This window comes from Scyliorhinus torazame, chromosome 13 (assembly GCF_047496885.1).
Source record: "Scyliorhinus torazame isolate Kashiwa2021f chromosome 13, sScyTor2.1, whole genome shotgun sequence".
Taxonomy (NCBI): Eukaryota; Metazoa; Chordata; class Chondrichthyes; order Carcharhiniformes; family Scyliorhinidae; genus Scyliorhinus; species Scyliorhinus torazame.
This window is the reverse complement of record NC_092719.1, coordinates 111341665-111363882: the sequence shown is the minus strand read 5'-3', so window position 1 is coordinate 111363882 and position 22218 is coordinate 111341665. Positions and strand designations below refer to the sequence as shown.

At 50.1% G+C, this 22218-nt stretch overlaps 1 protein-coding gene across 8 annotated transcripts in view; it reads right to left on the bottom strand.

The window, feature by feature from the left end:
- The window catches only part of dock3 (dedicator of cytokinesis 3), a 1587592-nt gene that overhangs the window by 210046 nt on the left and 1355328 nt on the right, over positions 1-22218 (bottom strand). For all 8 annotated transcript variants that reach the window (XM_072472048.1, XM_072472049.1, XM_072472047.1 and 5 more), the window contains 3 exons: positions 16770-16918; positions 12065-12151; positions 5913-6017 (listed from right to left, as the gene is read on the bottom strand). In XM_072472048.1, the coding sequence (XP_072328149.1) occupies positions 5913-6017; positions 12065-12151; positions 16770-16918 (341 nt within the window). The remainder of the gene's footprint in view (positions 1-5912; positions 6018-12064; positions 12152-16769; positions 16919-22218) is intronic.

Genomic DNA, 22218 nt, shown 5'->3' with positions numbered 1-22218 from the left:
TATGCAACTGAGGGCTTTTGCGAGGCAACAGGTGAGGGAATTCCCGCAGCTCCCGACGCAGGAGGTGCAGGATAGAGTGATCTCAGAGACATGGGTGGGGGATGGTAAGGTGTCGGACATATATAGGGAAATGAGGGACGAGGGGGAGATCATGGTAGATGAGCTGAAAGGGAAATGGGAAGAAGAGCTGGGGGAGGAGATTGAGGAAGGGCTGTGGACTGATGCCCTACGTAGGGTAAACTCATCGTCCTCGTGTGCCAGGCTAAGCCTGATACAATTCAAGGTTCTACACAGGGCGCATTTGACTGGAGCACGGCTCAGTAGATTTTTTTGGGTAGAGGATAGGTGTGGGAGATGCTCGAGAAGCCCAGCGAATCACACCCACATGTTCTGGTCATGCCCGGCACTACAGGGGTTCTGGGTGGGGGTGGCAAAGGTGCTTTCGAAGGTGGTGGGGGTCCGGGTCGAACCAAGCTGGGGGTTGGCTATATTTGGGGTTGCAGAAGAGCCGGGAGTGCAGGAGGCGAGAGAGGCTGATGTTTTGGCCTTTGCGTTCCTAGTAGCCCGGCGCAGGATATTGTTAATGTGGAAGGAAGCCAAACCCCCGGGTGTGGAGACCTGGATAAACGACATGGCAGGGTTTATAAAGTTAGAACGGATTAAGTTCGTACTAAGGGGTTCGGCTCAAGGGTTCACCAGGCGGTGGCAACCGTTCGTCGACTACCTCACAGAAAGATAGAGGGAATGGAAAAGAAGAAGACAACAGCAGCAACCCAGGGGGGAGGAGGGGGGGGGGGAGGGGGAGGAATCGGACGGACTCTCAGGGATGTTATTGTATATGTATAGGCACTTGTTTTAGGTAATGTATATTGGACTGTTGGATTGTATCTTTGGAGAGTATTTATTTTTGACAAGGCAGTTGCCATTTAGTTTGGTTTTTGTTTCTGTTCATATATTATTTATTTATTTGTTTAAAACTGGCCACTGTTATTTATATTGCTTTATTGTTGTTTAAAAGAAACACTACGTACTGTTATGTTTGGCCAAAAAATCTTGAATAAAATATATTAAAAAAAAACACTGTTCACTTCTACTAATCGTCTCGTGTGAATTGATGGTCGCATCACGGGGATAGGGCGGGAGAGTGGACCTAGAGAGGATGCTCTTTCGGAGGGTCAGTGCGGACTCGATGGGCCAAATGGCCTCCATCTGCACTGTAAGGATTCTATGATTTGCGAACAGCCATTTCCTGCCAGCAAAAAATCTCCCTGGGCGCGATTCAACTAATTGGGGAATGTTGGGGGCGATTCTCCCAAATGGAGCCCAAGTGTTCGCGCCGTCATGAACGCCGTCGCGTTTTACGATGGCGCGAACCAGGCCCAGGTATGACCTATTCTGCCCCCACAGAGGGCCAGCACGGCGCTGGAGCGGATCACGCCGCTCCAGCCTCCTTTCTCGGTGCCAAATGGGCGCCGCGCCAACCTGCGCAAGCGCGGGGGACTTCTTTAGCGCGCCGGCCCCGACTCAACATGGCGTCGGTGTTCAGGGGCCAGCCGCGCAAGGAAGTATGCCCGGGAAGTTAGAGGCCATCCCGCCGATCAGTGGGCCCCGATCGCGGGCCAGACCCCATCAGAGCCCCCCCCCCCCTGCCCCGGTGAAGGAGCCTCCCTCCCCCCCCGCACAGGCCGTCCCCCGACCGTTCGCGCAGAGTTCCCGCTGGCAGCGACCAGGGGTGAACGGCGCCGGCGGGACTCTGTCGTATCCGCGCGGCCTCTCGGCCCATCAGGGCTGGAGAACCGGTGGCCCCGTCGATTCCAGCGGCCCGCAGCCGGCGCCACACCAATCGGCTGCCGCAAATGGCGCCGATTCTCCACACCTGGGAGAATCGTGCACCGGCGTCGGGGCACAGTTGCGCCGATTCCCCGGCCCGGCGCGGGGCTCGGAGAATCGCCCTCTATATAACCTGAGTTGCATTGCATAGCCATGTGTTTCTCGCCGCTGCTATGGGGCGTCCAATTAGTTGAATCGCCCAGAGAGATTTCATGCTGGCGAGAAATGGCTGTTCGCAAATCAAAGGTTGAGGCCGCACATAGCTCCGTTTTGTACACTGGGGAGCTCCGCTCGCCGTAACTCCCCAGTGTAGCGAGAGATTGGGACGTCTTTTTTAAAATAAATTTAGAGTACCCAATGTTTTTTTCCAATTAAGGGGCAATTTAGTGTGTCCAATTCACCTGCTCCACACATCTTTTTGGGTTGTGGGGGTGAGACCCACGCAGACACGGGAGAATGTGCAGATTCCACATGGACCTTGACCTGGTGCCAGTATCTAACCTGGGTCCTCGGTGCTGTGAGGCAGCAGTGCTAACCATTGCACCACCGTGCTGCCCTGGGGATGCCATTTTTAAATGGCACCCTGATCTCCAAGGGCCCAGAGCTACCCCCCTACATCCCTCCCAATGCCCACACAGGGCACCACTGGCAGTGCCATCCAGGTACCCTTGCAGTGCTAGGGTATCAGGCTGGCACTGCCAGGGGCCCAGGTGGCACCAGCAGTGCCATGGCATCACCCTGCCGAAAGGGTATGCAGCTTGGGCCCTCCGATGCCCTGGGAGACTCCCACAAGTCTGTGCGGACCAGTGCTGAACGGCGCTCGCCCGAAGTCTATATCGCAACTACTTGTGACATCATGTTGGATCCAGCGAGGTGTTGCGAGCCGGGTAGATACTGGGAGCGGGGTCTCCCGGATTTTATCACCCACGCTGTGCCGCGCGAACTGCTTTTCAGGAGCAGTGTGGCCATTGGATTGCGCCCTCGAAGTATAGCCTTGGTGGGGAGAAACTCCCCAAGGCCGAAAAATAGACAAAGTATCATTGAATAGCGAGGTGATTCTTGGCACTGCAGCTTTTGTTTGCTGAATCACACCCAGTGATGGGGATAGCCGTGATGGAGCGGTAGAGGACAGTGTTATCAGAACTCAAATCTTTGGATGATGTCGCTATGTCACTGCATGGAAATGAGGAAGGTGGGTGGGAGTGCTAAGGATTCTTGGTTGATTCTGGACGAACAAATGCACGGACAGGAAGAGAAATGGGAAGTGATTTTCTGCTGAGAAGGGATAATAAAATTTGTTATGAAAGAAGTATTTGGAACCTGGATCTAGGAACATAGGAACAGGAGTAGGCCATTCAGCCCCTGGAGCATGTGGCCTCACTCCAGAAACCTGCCTTTGGCCCATACCCCTCAATACCTTTGCTTAACAAAAATGTATCGATCTCAGATTTAAATTTAACAACTGACCTAGCTTCAACTGCTAGAGGATTCCAAACCTCTCCCACCCTTTGAATGAAGAAGTTCTTCCTAACATCCCTCCTGAAATGAAATGAAATGAAAATCGCTTATTGTCACAAGTAGGCTTCAATTAAGTTACTGTGAAAAGCCCCTAGTCGCCACATTCCGGCGCCTGTTCGGGGAGGCTGTTACAGGAATTGAACCGTGCTGCTGGCCTGCCTTGGTCTGCTTTCAAAGCCAGCGATTTAGCCCTAAGCTAAACAGCCCCTGAATGGTCTAGACCAAATTTCTAGACAATGCCCCCTAGTTTTAGAATCTCCAACCAGTGAAAATAGTTTACCTTTATCTATCCTTTCTTTCACAGTTAATATCTTAAATATTTCGATCAGATCACCCCTTAACCTTCTAAATTTTAATGAAAACAGGCTTAATTTGTGTAATCTCTCCTCGTAACGTAACCTCTGGAGTCCAGGAATCATTTTTGTTAATTTACGTTGCATTCCCTCCAAGGCCAAAATATAATTCCTGAGGCGAGGTGCCTTTGGGGTAAAACTAGGGTTTTGTACAGCTGCAGCATAACCTCTGTGTCTTCATACTCCAAACCTCGAGATATAAAAGGTAGCATTCCAATAGCCTTTTTGTGGCATTTTAAGGATCGATGTATCTGAACTCCGAAGTCCTTTTGGGCATCCACTGTACCTAACCTCTTCCCATTTAGAAAGTACTGTCATGGGCCAGGGTTTAGAGAACCCCAATGTGTATCATGGAGTTCACCTGACCCACAACTTTTAATAGATTGTGGTTATGGGGAGCACAAGGACCTACTCTACAGGTGTGATGCAAACACAGAGCTAAAGTACTTTTAAATTAAAACAATGTTTATTTATGAAACCAGTTAACACTATAAACCCACAGTAAACATCTTAACAACTATCAACATCAATCATCCCCACCGATACAATATTCTATAAGTAACCCTTAATCTTTCCTTGCAACATCCATAAGACAAAAGACCCTTTTTAACACAGACATCAGGTTTAAATTCTCTACTGAGAGCAGTTATCACTTTGAAATCACCCAAATGATCTGGAGACAGTCTTTATATTTCAGAGAGATCCTATACAGCTGCTTACTTTTCCTGCAGCTATCCAGCTCTCAGAACGAAACTAAAAACATCCTGTAGCTGCCTGCTCAAAAACGAAAGTGAAAGACAGACAGACCAGCTCCACCCACACTCTGACATCACTGCAGCTATTCGATAAACACCCATTTCTTAAAGATACATCCACTACAGCTATTTGATTAACACCCAGTTCTTAAAGGTTCTCTCACATGACAGTACTCTCCTTTTTTGGTCCAAAATGGATAACCTGACACTTGCTTATATTGAATTCCATCTGCCACAAATTTTGCCCATTGCCTCGTCTGTCAATATCTCCTTGCAATTTTATGCTATTATCTAGGCTGCCTACAATGCCATCTAACTTTGTACCATCATCAAATTTGGATATATGACATTCTATGCCATCATCCAAGTCATTAATGAATAATATGAATAATTGGGGGCCCAACACAGATCCCTGTGGTACACCACTAGTCACGTCCTGCCAATTAGGGTAATTACCCATTATCCCCACTCTCTGTCACCTGCCACTCAACCAATTTCCTAACCATGTCTATAATTTACCCTCAACTCCGTGGGCTTTCACCTTAATTAACAGTCTTTTGTGTGGGACTTTATCAAATGCCTTCTGGAAGTCCATATAAATAACATCCATAGACATTCCTCTGTCCACTACCTTAGTCACCTATTCAGAAAATTCAATAGGATTTGTCAGGCATGACCTTTCCTTCACGAATGGCTCTCCCTGATCAACCAAAAGTTTTCAATGTTTTCAGTTATCCCACCCTGATTATGGACTCCAGCAATTTCCCCAATTTAGGCTAACTGGTCTATAATTCCTTAGTTTTCCCCTTTCATCCTCCTTAAAAAGTGGAATGACATGTGCAATTTTCCAATCCAGAGGGGTCACACCTGCAGCCAGGAAACTCTAAACGATTATAGTTAGGACATCTAAAATGTGTTCCCCTAATTCCTTTAACACTCTCGGATGGGAACTGTCAGGTCCTGGGGATTTGTCACTCTTTAGTTCCATTAATTTTCTAGTTACTGATGCTGTACTTACGTTAATTGTATTAAATTTGAGTTTGAGTTGAAATAGGGATAGGAGTCTTACTTCCGATTGCCGAAAGTAACCGGAATTTGAATTGAACGTGCTTGGTGGCATCTGTGCAACACTATCCAGAAGAATTGCCATGGGTGACCTCTGCTATGTAGGTACCACATGCCTGGCCCATACTACCCATCATGGTGAAGCAGGAGGATTTTAACAGTTGAGCTATTTTTGTAAGGAGACAAAAAGAAGCGAGGGTGTGACAGGAGGGGAAGGAACAATGTAGGTTTGCACTGGAAGGCTGAGCTAGGGCAAAAAGACTTTCTTTATCTGTACTTCCCTGTGTTCTTTCAGGGCAATCGCAAAAAGTAAATGCTTCGGAGAAGAAAAGCACCTCTGTAAATGCACCAAACACAAGGTGTGGATAATAGCAAACAGGACTGTACTCACCCGCAGGTAAAATGGAAACTTCCTACCGTAAAACCCAACCCTAAAGAATTCTGGTTCCAAGCGCTGCTGCTCTAATATGTTGTCGTAATATGCAGCTTCCATTTTCTGTTAACAGTGGAAGAAAAATTAGTGGTTAGTGCCCAATTCTGCAACCTGAAAAATAATGAAATGGTTTGAATAAAGATCATTCTATTCACAATACTTCAGTAACAATCTGATTGTCTTTACTTTAGCCACCATCTCCTGTGGAGTGCAGTTCCAGACACACTGGAGCCCTTCAGCCTCCTCACCCAGCCAGCCAATTATCATGTGAGAATCTAGACTGTTGTTTTCATGAGGCTGGCCAACATAGTGGGCACCACAATCAAGCAGAATCCCATCCTTGTTCATGATCTACATAGGAACAGCAGGTGGTGATTCAATCACTCAAGCCTTTACTGCCATGACTGATCTGTATCTCAATCCATTTCATAGAATTTACAGTGCAGAAGGAGGCCATTCAGCCCATCTTGACTGCACCGGCCCTTGGAAAGAGCACCCTACCTAACCCCACACCTCCACCCTATCCGCGTAACCTCACCCAGCTTTGAACCAAAATTCCATGACACTCTTACCTAATAGTAGACACATGTACACATGCAGTCCAGGAACAGAAAGCCTGGGTGATTTTCCAATTCCCTTCCCCAGGGTTTCTTTGCACCATGATTATCTACCAAGACTGAGATCTTGACCGTAATCCCACATGGGCAGGAGATGAAGCCTGGTACCTTTTGGCCTGCTTGTTGGTGTAACTCTCTGGGCATTGCTTTTACTTATAAGGCCACAGGGGAATCCTCTAAGTAATGTCTAAACACACTGGTTGGGATTCTCCGTGTTGCCAGTTCTATTTTCCGGTGTGGCACACCTCCGTTCCGGCAGCTGGCCAATGGGGTTTTTCATTGTGGCCATCCCACGCTGTCGGGAAACCCGCGGGCGTGGGTGTGCTGCCGGTGAAGCGGAGGATCCCCCGACGGAGAATCCTGCAGACTGTTTCTATACCACCACAGCGGAGTGAATGTGCCGTTCTGCTCTCTTGCTAAGTCGCTACGCTCACAGAAAGTGCAGGTAAAAGAATCATGGCTAAAGTGCCCTACTTCTCAATATGGCAACCTGTTGGTTCTTCGAATCACTCTTTAAATGCATTCTCCCTTTGGAATGTAAACAGCGTTTCGAGTCATAGAGTCTTACAGCACAGAAAGTCCCTTCGGCCCATCGTGTCTGCGGCAGTCAAAAACAACCACCTAGAGGGAGACAGGTTATATTTAAATTATCCATCCCTTGCTCGGTGTGGTGCTGATCCATTCAAACCACCGTGTGTTCCAGTCCTCTTGTGCGGAGTTAATGGATGCTGTTCAGGATGAGAGTTGAGGCAGTAGGATTGTTCCCAGTGCTGCTAGTTTAGAGAGGGAGAGAGAAAATAAACAACCAAAGCTTCTACACCTGGTTACCATCCAGTGACTCTTTTTGAGCTGGGCAGGCTGTACAGGCTGTGATTGTATTCCATTGAATGCAGGAGATAAAGGAGTGATTTGACTGAGATGTTTAAGATGATTAAAGGAGTTGGTCAGGTAGGTGGTGAGAAACTATTTTCTCTGATGGGAGAAGAGTTAGATTAGAGCATTAGAGGTTGGCTGTTCAGGGGTGTTTTCACACAAAGTGTGGTGGAAATCTGGAATTCTCTCCCTAAAAAGTTGCTGACAGTTTTCAGGCTTCAGGCAATGGCTGCCCTGTGTAGGGACGTTAGCTGACTAATAAACTTAATGAAAGTTTTTGATTCCATTATCATGGCCTGGATTCACAGGATTGAAATTTACTAAGACTCTTTCCCCAAAAGGTCAACTGCAAAGTGCAAATTGGGCTTTATGGATTTTTATAAGCCAATGGTTTGAAGCTTACTGAACCAAGACAAGTAGAGAATTGAATTTGAGATCTTCCTGGTCAGTTGGGTTCAGTTCCAAGCCGCTCAGTATATTGACTAGAATAGCCACGATGTTTCGGGTTCCTTCAAAAGGAAACTCACTGTTACAGTCTCACAAACTGTGACTCCCTAAAAAATGTTTGCCCTTGTCTAGTGGTGAACTGCCTGTCACCCTGCACAGCACCCCTATCAATGGTGCAATCAAGGTTGGAACAGGCCAATGTAGTGTCATTCTGTGAAATGGTGTGCTGGCAGTACCAATACACTATGCCATCCTTAATGTCTTTGTGGCAACATTGCTCTATGAACTTTTGCTGTGAATCACTTGTGTGCTTGATGCACTGTCAATTACGACGAGACGAGAGTAGAATGTAATTGAGGCTTTATTACAGAGATGTGTGGCCTCCTACAGCAGCTTACGAAATGGCTGCTGGGCGGAGCCAGCGGGCAGGGATCTACCCCAGTACCTGTAGTACAGGGGCCTTACCGTAATACCCATATATACAATATAATACAACAGTGGTGACTACCACATTCACCCCCTGTTAAAAATGAGTCCAGCGGGGATGGTGGAAAACTATATACATACAGATTGGTTTTAAAATTACAGAGAAGGTTACAAATTTAGACGATCGGGCGCCTTGATCTGTCGTTGAGAGCGCCACAGTGCTGGTGGCGACGGCTTTGTCTTCGGTGACTCCGGAAGCGTGTCAAAATCCTCTTCATCCCCGGGTGGGAGCAAGGGGAGGACGGATTGTCCTGGAGCGGGGGCTGCGGTGGGGTGCGCCGGGGGAGGGGAGGGTGGCGCCGGGGCAGAGGGGAGGGTGTGTGGGGACCCAGCTGGTGCCAGATCCCTGAGGGAGACTGTGTCTTGGCAGCCGTCGGGGTACGCTACGTAGGCGTACTGTGGGTTCGCATGGAGTAGCTGTACTCTCTCAACCAACAGGTCCGCCTTGAGGAGCCGCACGTGCTTGCGGAGGAAAACGGGTCCTGGAGCTGCCAGCCACGTTGGGAGCGAAACCCCCGGAGGTGGACTTCCTGGGGAAGGCAAAGAGACGTTCATGGGGAGTTTCGTTGGTCGCGGTGCACAGGAGCGACTGAATGGAGTGAAGTGCGTCGGGGAGGACCTGCTGCCAGCGGAAGGCCGGGAGATAGCTGGACCGTAGGGCCAGCTGGACGGCCCTCCAGACCGTTCCATTCTCCCGCTCTACCTGCCCGTTTCCCCTGGGGTTGTAGCTGGTCGTCCTGCTCGAGACAATGCCCTGTTGTGCAGGTACTGGTGCAGCTCCTCGCTCATAAATGAGGATCCCCGGTCGCTGTGTACATAGGTGGCAAAACCGAACAGAGCGAAGATGGTGTTGAGGGCTTCGATGACGGTGGCAGAAGTCATATCGGGGCATGGGATGGCGAAGGCGAATCGGGAATACTCGTCGACCACATTGAGAATGTACGTGTTGCGGTCGGTGGGGGGGAAGGGCCCTTTGAAGTCCACGCTGAGGCATTCAAAGGGGCAGGAGGCCTTCACCAGGCACATACGGTTTGGCCGGTAGAAGTGCGGTTTACACTCCGCACAGATCTGGCAGTCTCTGGTGATCGCCCTGACTTCCTCGATGGAGTAGGGCAGATTGCGGGCCTTGACTAAGTGGTAAAAGCGGGTGACTCCCGGGTGACAGAGATCGTCGTGCAGGGGGCTCGTTGAGCTTACCGGGGCGATATAAAATCTCGTAATTGTAGGTGGAGAGCTCGATCCTCCACCTCAAGATTTTATCGTTTTTGATCTTACCCCACTGTGTGTTGTTAAACATGAAGGCAACTGACCGTTGGTCAGTGAGGAGAGTGAATCTCCTGCCGGCCAGGCAATGCCTCCAATGTCGCACAGCTTCAACGATCGCTTGGGCCTCCTTTTCGACGGAGGAGTGCCGAATTTCGGAGGCGGGAAAAGAATGCCACGGGCCTGCCTGCCTGGTTGAGGGTGGCGGCCAGAGCGACGTCTGATGCATCGCTCTCGACTTGGAAGGGGAGCGTCTCGTCGACCGCGTGCATCGCGGCCTTGGCGATGTCGGCCTTGATACGGTTGAAGGCCTGGTGAGCCTCGGCTGTCAGTGGGAAAACGGTGGATTGAATGAATGGGCGGGCCTTGTCCGCATTGTTTGGGACCTACTGGGCGTAATACGAAAAGAAACCCAGGCAGCGTTTGAGGGAGGGGGAGTTCCATGCGGGGACCATCCTGTCCTGGGCGCTGTACCGTCTGCTCCTGGTGGCGACGGGTTTGCAATCCGGGGTGAGGTTTGCAAACAGGGAAGGCGGGTCGACCTTAAGGGTCGCGAGGCTGCAAACAGTAAGGGGTGGTAGGGGCCCGCCAAATTTCAGGGTTATGCTCTGGAGGTTGCACTGGAAGTCCAGGCTGAGTAGCAAGGCAGCGCAGAGGTTGGGGAGGACGTATAGCCGGAAGCCGCTGAACTCTATGCCCTGGACGGTGAGGGTGGCGATGCAGTACCCCCGGATCGTCATGGAGTGGGATCTGGAGGCCAGGGAGATTCTTTGGTTAGCGGGGTGTACCGCGAGGGAGTAGCGCCTTACCTTATCGGGGTGGATGAAGCTCTCAGTGCTCCCAGAATCCAGAAGGCAGGATATCTCCTGCCCGTTGACCTTCACCTTTGTCGAAGCGGTCACGAGGTTGTGCGGTCGAGACTGGTCGATTGTGACCGAGGCGAGACGCGGCTGGTCGGCGGTGGTTGCAGGCGATGAGTTGCCCGATGAGGTGCCCGAGGGGCAGGGGTCCTGAGGCAGGTATGATGGCGGCACCCACGGGCCGCACGTGTCATGGGGCAGGCAAGATGGCTGCGCCCTGGGGCCGCATGTGTCCTGAGGCAAGCAAGATGGCGGCACCCACGGGCTGCACGTGTTGTGAGTGGAGCAAGATGCGCCGCCCATGGGCTGCACGTGGTCTGAGGAGAGGAAGATGGCGGCGCCCACTAGCCGCACGTGGGGGGTGCAGGGACAATAGCGGCGATTGAGCGGACCTGGCACACTGCAGCGAAATGTCCCTTCTTGCCACAGGCCTTGCAGAGCGCGCTCCGCGCCGGGCAGCGCTGCCGGGTGTGTTTAGTCTGTCCGCAGAAGTTGCACTTGGGTCCCCCGGGGTTGCTTGGCTACCGCGCAGCGCAGGCGTGGGGTTGGCTGAGGGTGGTCGCTGATGGGGTCCACGATGGGGTGGCCGCTGGCGGAGTCCATGATGCACAGGGGGGGTGGGCCATGCAGTCGGGGGCATAAGCCTGTATGTTGCGTGAGGCGACCGTGGGTGAGAGCGCTAGTTTCTTGGTCACCGCGAGGTCAAGCGTGGCCCCTTCTAAGAGGCGTTGGCGGATGTAGTCAGACCCTATGCCCGTAACGAACGCGTCTCTCATTAGCAGGTTCGAATGTTCAGTGGCCGAAACGGCCTGGCAATCACAGTCTCTCACCAGGGCGAGCAGGGCACGCCAGAAATCTTCCACAGACTCACCGGGAAGTTGGTGCCGCGTGGATAGGAGGTGCCTGGCGTAGATCTTTTTGGTCTGCTGAGCGTAATTCTCCTTCAGTAGTGCCATGGCCTCTGCGTAAGTAGGCGCGTCCTGGACGAGGGGGAAAAACGTTGGAGCTCAGCCGCGTGCACAGAATTTGGAGCTTCTGTGCTTCTGAGATTGAGTCTGGCGCAGACCCGATGTGTGCTTCAAAGCAAGCTAGCCAATGCTGGAAGTCCTTTTTGGCGTTGTCTGCTTGAGAATGCAGTTGCAGGCGATCCGGCTTGATTCGGAGATCCATCTCTGAAAAATCTCTGTGTAATAAATTGATGCACTATCAATTACGACGAGACGAGAGTAGAATGTAATCGAGGCTTTAGTACACAGGGATGTGTGGCCTCCTACAGCAGCCTACGAAATGGCTGCTGTTCGGAGAGCACACACATTTATACTCCGCCTCCTGGGCGGAGCCAGCAGGCAGGGATCTACCCCCGTACCTGTAGTACAGGGGCCTTACCGTAATACCCATATATACAATATAATACAACAGTGGTGACTGCCACAGTGCTTTTCTCTGGACCATCACTGTCACAACAGATATCTAATCTTAATAAAAACCTGAATAAGATTAATTTTGTTCAGAAGGAATGGTTTTGAATGGCCTGTGGTCTTGGTGAATGGCTCTGCATACATACCCGAATCCAGCTGAGACTATGGTAATCATAGAAGACTTCGTACTGACTGGCCAATTCCCGGCAGAGAGGGATTCCATACTCCCAGCACTGAGGAAAAATTAAAATTAGGAGTCAGTTCAAATTAAATATAGAAATGCTCAACGGGGACATCATTGGAAAAAGATCAGGGGCGGGATTCTCCGCCCCGCCGCACCACATTTCTGCCCCGACTGGCCGGCGGGATTCTCCGTTATGCCGGCCAGTCAGTGGGGTTTCCCATTGTGGGGCAGCCCCACGCCGTCGGGAAACCCCCAGGCGCCGGCATAACGGAGAATCCCGCCCCAGTTTCTGAAAGCATTCTTTTATTCGGGATAATTCACAAATCTTGAAGGAATATTGGACTATTAAGAGCACTGATTAAAGGTAAGGATGTCCAGATTTCAGCCCCAGAGCCCTGGAAGCCCACATAACTCATGTAATTATATTTCTCATTCGCTGGTTTGAAATTTCTGGTCATTTATCTTATTGGCAGATAAATAGTTTAAAATTCAAAAAAACACCTAAGACAGAGAATCTGGCCATTCATCATTGCTGTGTGTGGAATCTTGCTGCACTCAAAGTTGGCTGCAGTAATAGCTTGTGATACATGGCAAATTGATTGGAATGCAGCTAAGCTGCCTACAAAAGCCATGAAGCTTGGACACTCTTCAAAAATAGAAAGGAAAGCTATTAAATTATTAGTGAGTGAAGAGAGAGGCTCCCTCATGGCTATCCCAGTGAAACCAGCATGTAATTAATCTAAAAGCAGAAAATATTAGAAACACTCAGCATGTCTGGCATAATCCGTGGAGACAGCAGGAAGGTAGGGATAATGTTTCAGGTCAATAACCTTTTTTCAGAACCTTTCAGCATTGGAGTATTTTGCTTTTCATTTTATTATGCAACAAAATTATACAGATTATGAGACCCAGGATCTGGGTTAATTAACCCCCCAGGTGGTTGATGGGATGCTACAATTGGCCATGGCTGAGATGCTCACATGACTGTTGTTGAAACTGCTGAGGGGAATGCCTTGTGCTGGCACAGCTAGATTACAGCAAGCAGTCAGCAGCATCAGGGAAAAGGCAGGAATCAGCAACTCTTTTCACTTCCATTGTAGTGATAATGATAGAGAGACAGAGAGATAAAGAGAGAAAGATGGGCAGAGAGATAAGAAGAAAGACAGACAGAGAGACAGCTGCAGAATAGCGAGAGAATCACACACAGGAGGGACAGAAAGACAGAGAAAGACATCCACAGAAAAATAAAGTGAGAAGGGAGAGAGAGAAGAGAGAGAGTGATAACGTTCGGGATTCTCCAGTTCCCCAGCCGCATGTTTCTCGGTGGCCCGCTGTTCACTGGCGGAAGGATTCTCTCTTCTCGCCACTTGTCAATGCGATTTCCCATTGAAGCCACGCGGAAAAGAGAATCCCAAAGCCAGAGAAGTCCGGCAAAAGTTACAGAAAAATAGATAAAAAGAAAGGGAAAAAGTGTGATAAGAAGAAAGAGGGAAGGAGACAGAGGGGAAGAGAGAGAAAAAATAAGATACAGATATAGATACCCAACCCCACCAGGTGACATCAAACAACACTTTTTTCCCCCTTTTAAAAAAAATTTAGAATACCCAATTAATTTTTTCCAATTAAGGGGCAATTTAGCATGGCCAATCCACCTAGCCTGCACATCTTTGGGTTGTGGGGGCGAAACCCACGCAAACAAGGGGAGAATGTGCAAACTGCATACGGAAAGTTACCCAGGGTCGGGATCGAACCTGGGACCTCGACGATGTGAGGCATCAGTGCTAACCACTGCGCCACCGAGTTGCCCCACATCAAACAACTTAACACTGAGGGCATAATTCTCCGAAAATATTTCTAAGTGTGATAGCGAGTGGGAATTACCGCACGCTTCCTGACGCTCGGCCAGCAATGTAATTCAGTGTTAATTGGTCCACTTAATGAGGCCTCACGGGCTTCTCGCCTTAAATGAAGGCTCGCCAGCTGATTTTGCCGATACGCACTCGCCAACCCGCTGCTAACAAGGTCGAGCAGCACTTAAGCAGCACTTGCTCAGGCAACCCGAGCTAGCTCGCACCAATGGCACCAAGGAGACCATCCACAAGTTTTATGACGAGATCTGGGGAGGCTCCAAGATGCAGTGGATGCCAGTAGGGATGTCCTGTTTCCAAGAGGATCCAGGAAACTCAGCCATAGGGCAGCCAGTGCTGTCTGGGATGAATGGCGGCAGCTATGAGCTCGGGGAGTGTGACCAGGTCTGTATTTCTATGCCGAAAAAAGGTAAAACACCCAGCAGCACGAATGAGTAGACACCAACACCACCCTCCCTCCCCCCACAAGGGTGCATCCACTCCCCATGCGACCCCTAACCCTCCCTCCACCCCTCTCCCCCTTCAACCCCTCCAGAGGTGAGGAAGGACCGGGCTCCACCCTGAGGATCTGTCAAAAGTGAGTTGATATTGCCTTACTGACTGACCCATCCCTCCCACTGACCACATGTCCATTCTCCCGGAGCTCCTCCAGCCGACGACGCCGGCCTATCCCAGGTGGCACCCTCTCCAGCCCCCAGGAGACCACCTCGGAGGGGAGCTCAGTGACTGGGACATGCTCTGCAGAACCTCAGCAATGCCCATCTGCGACTGGAACAAGCTCCGCAGCGCCTCGGCCATGCCCATCTGAGAGCAGGACATGTCCTTCACTAATGGTGCTGACATCGTGCACCAAGCTCTCCAGTGCAGTCGTCTCCCTAGCAGCGTTGGCCTTGGTGCCACGCATTGCCAGCGACATCTCTTGCGCCTATAGCCTCTGGGACTCCTCTAATCGGCCATGAATCTGCTGGAGTGTCGCTGACATCCCCCTCTGAATGTTCCGGCTGCTCCCTATCGTCTTCAACAGCCCTGGGTAACTCTTTTCCACAGGTTCAGGATCAGGTTGGGACCCTGCTGGGTCCTGAGATCCAGCAGCCCTCCAATTGCTGTCCCGCCTGTATGTTCCTGCCTCCACCTGATTTGCATCAGCAGCAGTGTGGTGCTCACCAGATTATGCCCCAGAAGCCTGTCCACTAACATGTCCCGCCGAGGTGTGTGTATCTGCACTGGTGGAAGGTGGGGATGACAGCTGTGCCACGCCTATAACAGTGCCATCCTCCGAGCTCCCCTCCGAGGTGGTCTCGTGGGTGGCAGGAGAGGGTTTCCGCCCCGGATGGGCTGGCGCTGTCGGCTGAAGGACCTGCGGGAGAATAAACGTGAGGTCAGTGGGAGGGCTGTGTCATTCAGTAAGAGAATAACAACTCACATTTGACAGGTCCCCCTGGTGGAGCCCGGTGGTTCCTCACCTCTGCGGTGTCCACCAGCCTCCATGTGGGTGACCGATCTGTCCTCGGCCACCCCAGTCATCCCCAGGCCATGCTCCTCGAAAGAGGTGAGGATTCTTAAGTCTGGCACCTCTCCACCTGTGTGGGCCCTCTTCCGACGTTTATGGGAGAGCTTTTCCTGAGGAGACACAGAGGGGGCATCGCTAGCCACACGTGTGGCTAACAGTGGTGGGAAGGGGTGTGTGAATGGAGGGTTGGGGTGTTGAAGGGAGAGGGGTTGGAGTGAGGGTTGGGGAGTTTGGGGGCTGGATGCTCCCTTGGGGAGTTTGGGGTGGGCATTGGTATCTACTCACTCGTACTGCCCGGTGTAGCTTGTTGACCTTTTTTCGGCACTGGAGGCCAGTCCTCCTGGTCACACTCTCCGAGCTCACAGCTGCCGCTACCTCGTCCCAGGCAACACTGGCTGCTCTATGGCTGACCCTCCAGGACCCTCAGGGGAACAGGATATCCCTCCTGGCCTCCGCTGTGTCCAGTGGCCTCCACTGCCTCTAGAAGCCTTGCAGGTCAGTGTCCCTGAATCTTGGGGTTGGTCTCCTCGGCGCCATTGTTGCGAGCTGGCTGGGGCTGGCTGAGCAAGTGCAGGTTAAATGCTGCACGACTTTGTTAGCAAGGGGCAGGAAAGCGCGAATCAGCTGGTGCGCCTTCATTTGCGGTGAGAAGCCCTTGAGGCTTCATTAAGTGGACCAAATAACGTTGAATAGTGTTGCCGGCCTCGCCTGGCCGAGCGCCGGGAAGCTCACAGCAATTCCCGCTCCCTACCACATTTTTCCGGTCAATCGCGCCCAGGAGTTATTATGTAAAGCGTTGAAGGAAATTCATACAAACATCAGTCTGTCACTTGAATATCGCCCTGCCAAAACAAGGTGTCCAAGGAAAGATTTGCATCCTTCATTTAGTGAACTCTTGGTTCTGTTAGTTGATAACACTCCTGCTTAAAGAAACCGTACAGTGAGATACAAAGGAAACTGAGTATTTTGCAAACAGAAAAACACCTCCCAACTTTCTATTTGTATAGTGTTGATGATGAATGGGCTCGGCACTCTATGGCTGTCCCTTAACTGAATCCCTACCCTATGCAAGGATTAGCAGGTTGAGGTAAAATTCAGCTCTTGACAAATTAATTATCTTTAATCCAGTCAAAGCAAGACACAAAGTGTCCTTCAGTCTGATTTACTGACCACTGGCAGCTAATTGAAGTACATTTACATATCATAGACAATGTAGAGTCAGAGTAAGTAATTTCAGCCTCCAACTGCCTGATATGACAATTGAACCATGCAGAAACACTGGCTCTCACCTTTCCCTTGTTGAAATAGTTGATAACCTGCCTACATAGTCCTTCTTTACGCTGCCACTCCGTTTGTGTTGGATAGTGCAGGAATTCTCGCAGAGGTCTGTCCTCCCAGTGAAGCAGTTCCCAGTACAGCATTAGTGTAAACGCCGCCTCTGGAAAAAAAGAACAAAGAGCGAGATGCACTTGATTCAAGAAAGTTGTAAACTGAATAGTAATGTGATGATTTCAATAGTCTACATTATCACCCACACCATTGAGATATTTTTTACTGCTCTCCCCTGTTCTAGATTAACTCCAGATTAATTGATACAAACATGTCTTCTAGTAAGCCATCCAAGTATTATTCATGTGAGCTTCCACAGCGAGCGCCACCAGGCAACTGAAGCAATAGGAGCTGGCAAGGAAAACTCACGTCTAATCCTGTCCCCTTGCTGCGTTCACTTGTAAATTTTCCAGTCGGGGCCCCGAGATATTGAAAAAACTGTTGGAGTTTTGGCCATTTCTCCCTCCCCCACATTTGACCGAGAGTTGTGAGACCAAACCAGGGCCCAAATCTCTACTCTGGCTGAGATCAGCTAACTCAGCATAGATGGGCAATGTAGAGACCCATCTAGCCAGGGCTGCTTACATTGAACCATTGGAGCAATGGAAGAATCGACAGTTGCAGATTTCAGAGAGTGTACAAAACAAACTCTTTCAGTATTTCTGTCACTCCTGACTATTATCCAAATGCTAACTGAACAAAGAAAAATAACTTGCAATTGTATACAAAACCTGTCACAATCCCGGGATGTCCCAAAGCACATTATAGCCATTGGGAGTTTTATTTCTGAAATGTAATACTGGAAACATGGCAGCCTAATTTCATACAACAAGATCACAAAACAACATGATAATAACCAGATACTCTTCGTGACTTCCCACTACTCTCCACTTTTAGTCTTAGCACCAAGCAACTCCTCATTCTGTTATGAGGAAGTAAGAGAGTGTGCAACATCCGGTTCGCATTAACTCATAAGGAGCATGAACTCCCCTGGTAATTGGGGCGGAACTTACTCCTTAACAGGAAAGGCTCCACAGTGTAAAAGCACTGGCCTGGGTGCAGGAGGGTGACTCTTTCAGGCATAGGTGTTTAGTATTTTAATAAATCTCTTTCTTTGTATCCTACCTTGCGTCCTATGAGTGTTTCTCGCACGTCGGATTCTACACTTTCAAAGTGATTTTAACCTACCTGATCTAAGCTCCCTCTCCTCTGACATTTTGCTCCCCTATTCACACACAATTTTATTCTTTATATAAACCCTCACAAACTTTTTAAAACTTAAAAAAAAATACTTTCTTTATTCAAAGCTTTTTACATATATCTACAAAAATATCCAAGGACCAAAAACATCAACCTTTTTTAAATAATAATCTATATTGTCACAAGTAGGCTTACAATGACACTGCAATGAAGTTACTGTGAAAAACCCCTGGTCGCCACATTCCGGCGCCTGTTCGGGTACACAGAGGGAGAATTCAGAATGTTCAAATTACCTAACAGCACGTCTTTGGGACTTGTGGGAGGAAACCGGAGCACCCGGAGGAAACCCACGCAGACACGGGGAGAACGTGAAGACTCCACACTGACAGTGACCCAAGCTGGGAATCGAACCTGGAGCTGTGAAGCAACAGTTCTACCCACTGTGCTACCGTAGTTCCCTGAACAAACAACCTCAAATCCCCAACCTCCCCCAATACCAACACCCCACCACATCCTATCATCCCAATGTTTACCCCCTTATCCCCCACCAAGTCCCCCACCACACCGCTGACCCCTCAATCCTCCTTAACAAAATCAATGAATGGTTTCCATCTTGGGGTAAACCCCTGTCAACACCCGCAAAGTGAGCTTGACCTTCTCCAACTGCAGGAATTCTGCCAGGTAACTCAACATTCGGTGGCTCCGAGTCCCACCAACACAACAAAATCTGTCTCCAGGCTATCAGGGAGGCAAAGGCCAATATATTGGCTTCTCTCGCCCCCTGGTCTCCCAGATCTTCCGACATGTTGAATATCACCACCTTTGGACTTGGGGCCAGCCCCACATCAGGAACCTTAGACATAACATCCGAGAATCCTGCCAGAACCCCCTCAGTTTTGGGCAAACCCAGAATAATATTAACAATAATCTTTATTAGTGTCACAAGTGGGCTTACATTAACACTGCAATCAATTACTGTGAAAATCAAATATGTGGATGTGATTCACCCCCCCCCCCCCCACCCCCCACCCCCCCCCCCCCCCCCCACCTGTCTTCCAGTCCCGCAAAGAACCGGCTCATCCTCACCACCGTCATATGAGTACCAGCTTAAACTGGATGAGACTCAACTTCACACAATGAGGATACGTTCACCCTCCACAAGGCCTCTACCCAGATCTCCCCTCTTCCTCCTATTTGCGCTTAATATCCTCTATGAGGGCGATCCCCCTCTCCATCAATTCCTTGTAAATATCCAACACTCTCCCCTCCCCTCTATCGTCCTCCGACAACAACGTGGACTGCAAGACTGGAGGCGGCATCCCCAGGAAGGGCAGCACCTCTCTCCTCACAAAATCTCTCACCTGAAGGTACCTAAAGCTGTTCCCTTTGGGCAAGTCATACAGTTCCTCCAATTCCTCCAACACTGCAAACCTTCCCCCATGTACAAGTCCTATAGTTGTCACATATCGGCGCCCACAACGACGTGCCCTCCAGCCCAAAGTGTTGCCTGCACTGGCTTTACACCCATAATGCCAAAACCATCAGTGGCCTCATGGAGTACCTGACTGGCGAGAACGGAAAGATGCCAACAACAGTGCCCTCAAACTTGTTCCCCTACATGATGCCGCCTCCAGCCGCCCCCAAACCGATCTCTCCTCCACCATCCATTTCCCCATCATTGCAATGTTCACCGCCAAATAGTAATTTATTAAATTCGGCAACGGCAGCCGCCCCCCCCCCCCCCTTCAGGGAACACCCGCCTCAGCCTTGGGAACTCCTCAGCGCCATGTGCACTTGATCCCCCTCCCCCATCAGCTTCTCCAGCATGCTTGCCTCAAACTTGGCGGCTTCCACTTATTCGAAGACTTCAGGCATCCCAACAATCTTCAAATTCTGACTCCTGCAGCGGTTCTAGAGGTGCTCCAATTTCTCTCTCAGCCTTTTCTGGCTGCTCATCACCATCCCCAGCTCCGCCTCCAGTGAGGTCAGCTGATCCTCGTGCTCCACCACCGACTCTTCCACCTTCTGAATCGCCAGGCCCGGAGCCTCTTATCTTTGCTCCACTTGATCAGTCACTGCACTAAACGGCTCCACCACCTTGGCCAAATCCTCTAAGGCCTCTTTCCTCTGCTGCTGGAATTTGCCATTTAAAAACTCCACCAGCTACTCCATAAACCACTGGGTGGGCAGCGCTGCCCGATTGCCCTCCGCCATCTTCACCTGTGTCGCACCATGAAAGCTTTCCTGCTCCAACTGCTCTCTCTTTCTCGTTCCACTTCTCGTCTGCTGATCCATACACCGACCTTATCAGAGCAGTATTACCTTCCTAGGCACTCAAACACCGTTTGCTCTCAAACACCACATCATTCAGGTGGGGAAGGACCGAAAAATCCACCTTGAGTGGGAGCCACCAAATGTGCGACCACTCACCCCATGGCCGCCATCGGAAGTCAAACTCCCACAAACATAGCCTGGATCTCCCTTTCACAACCTCATCATCTCTCATGGCCTTTGTTTACCTGAACTCTTAACAGGGCTACCTCTGTCAATTTCTGGCTCTGTTACCATGTATTTTCCTGCTTCTCAATCTCATTATCCTCACCATTTACCACAGCGAGTCACACTGCTCTCTCTCCCTCAGAAGTTAATTCTCCAATTCCTAGCTTCCTTACCACTGGTGCTCTATAATAATAATCTTTATTAGTTTCACAAGTAGGCTTACATTAACCCTGCAATGAAGTTACTATGAAAAGTCCCTAGTCGCCACACTCCGGCGCCTGTTCGGGTACACTGAGGGAGAATTTAGAATGTCCAAATTACCTAAGAGCACGTCTTTCCTGTGGGAGGAATCTGGAGCACCCAGAGGAAACCCACTCAGGTCACGGGGAGAACGTGCAGACTCCGCAAAGACAGTGACCCAAGCTGGGAATCAAACCTGGGACCCTGGTGCTGTGAAGCAACAGTGCTAACCAATGTGCTACCGTGCTGCTCATATCCTTCACAATATCTATGTTGCCGCTGACTTACTAAACTAACCACTTGACTTTGTTTGGGATACTTAAAAAAGGTTAAGATGGAGGAGCAAGGTCATAGTATAAAGTTGTTGAACTCAATTTTGAGTCCTGAGGGCTGTAACATGCTAATTGGAAGATGAGATGCTGCTCCTCCAACTTGCATTGGGCTTCCCTGGAGCATTGCAGCAGGCCAAGGATTGATATGTGTGTATGAGAGCAAGGTGCTCAGTTTAAATGGCACACAACAGGAAGGTTGCGGTCTTGCTTGCAGGCCGAAAGAAGATGTTCCGCAAAGCAGTCACCCAGTCTGCGTGTAGTCTCCCCAATGTAGAGGGGGCCACATTATGAGCAGTGAATACAGTCGACCAAATTGCGCCTTCTGTGATTGCAAGGGAAGGTGTTGTAGCCACGTAAAATGGCTGCGTTCCGATTAATCTGGCCAAAACCCAGTTTGAAATGGCTAACCCGAAAGATTGCTGGGATAAGCAGCTAACAAGACACAAGCAGGCAGCTGCAGACAGTATTGCATATTCGGCTCTGGGGAAGTTAGCCCAGATCGATACTCAGGGCTATCAACAGCCCATCAACCCAGGTATTTGCAGTTACATTCAAGACTGTTTGCAGCCCATCTATTCAGACATCCACAGTTAAATCGGCTATCCCCGGGAACAATTGCAACATATTAGCAATTGAATACTGGGCCAGACCTGTCGGCGCCTGCAGTGGCCGAAACAAAGACAGGTGAACGACCACCCCCCGATCGAGGAATCGCCTCACCATTGGACACATCGACCCCAGGGATTGGGGACAAATCCAATCACTTGGGACTCAGGGTCAAGGGCCGCCCCGGGAGGCGGGAAGCCCCTGGGCCCTATAAAAGTGAGGGGCCAAGTTCAGATCTCTCTCTCTCTCCTCTTCGCCTGCTCGAGACCTTCGCAAGAACAGCAACCGGCAACAGTAAGTTTGAATCCAGCGATCGCTATCCGGTAGACACCTAGCCACCGACCTATAGCAGCCTTTTGAATCCCGCGGGCCAGATCTGATTGGACAAGCCATTCGTTTCCCTGACCTGGTGGGCTCTTCCAAAGTTAAGTATTGGCCAGTAGTGATAGGTTTATTATATAGAAAGTAGTATTAGGGTATTAATATTGCTTGTTGTATATAATAAATGACCGTTGTTTTAATCCTTACTAAG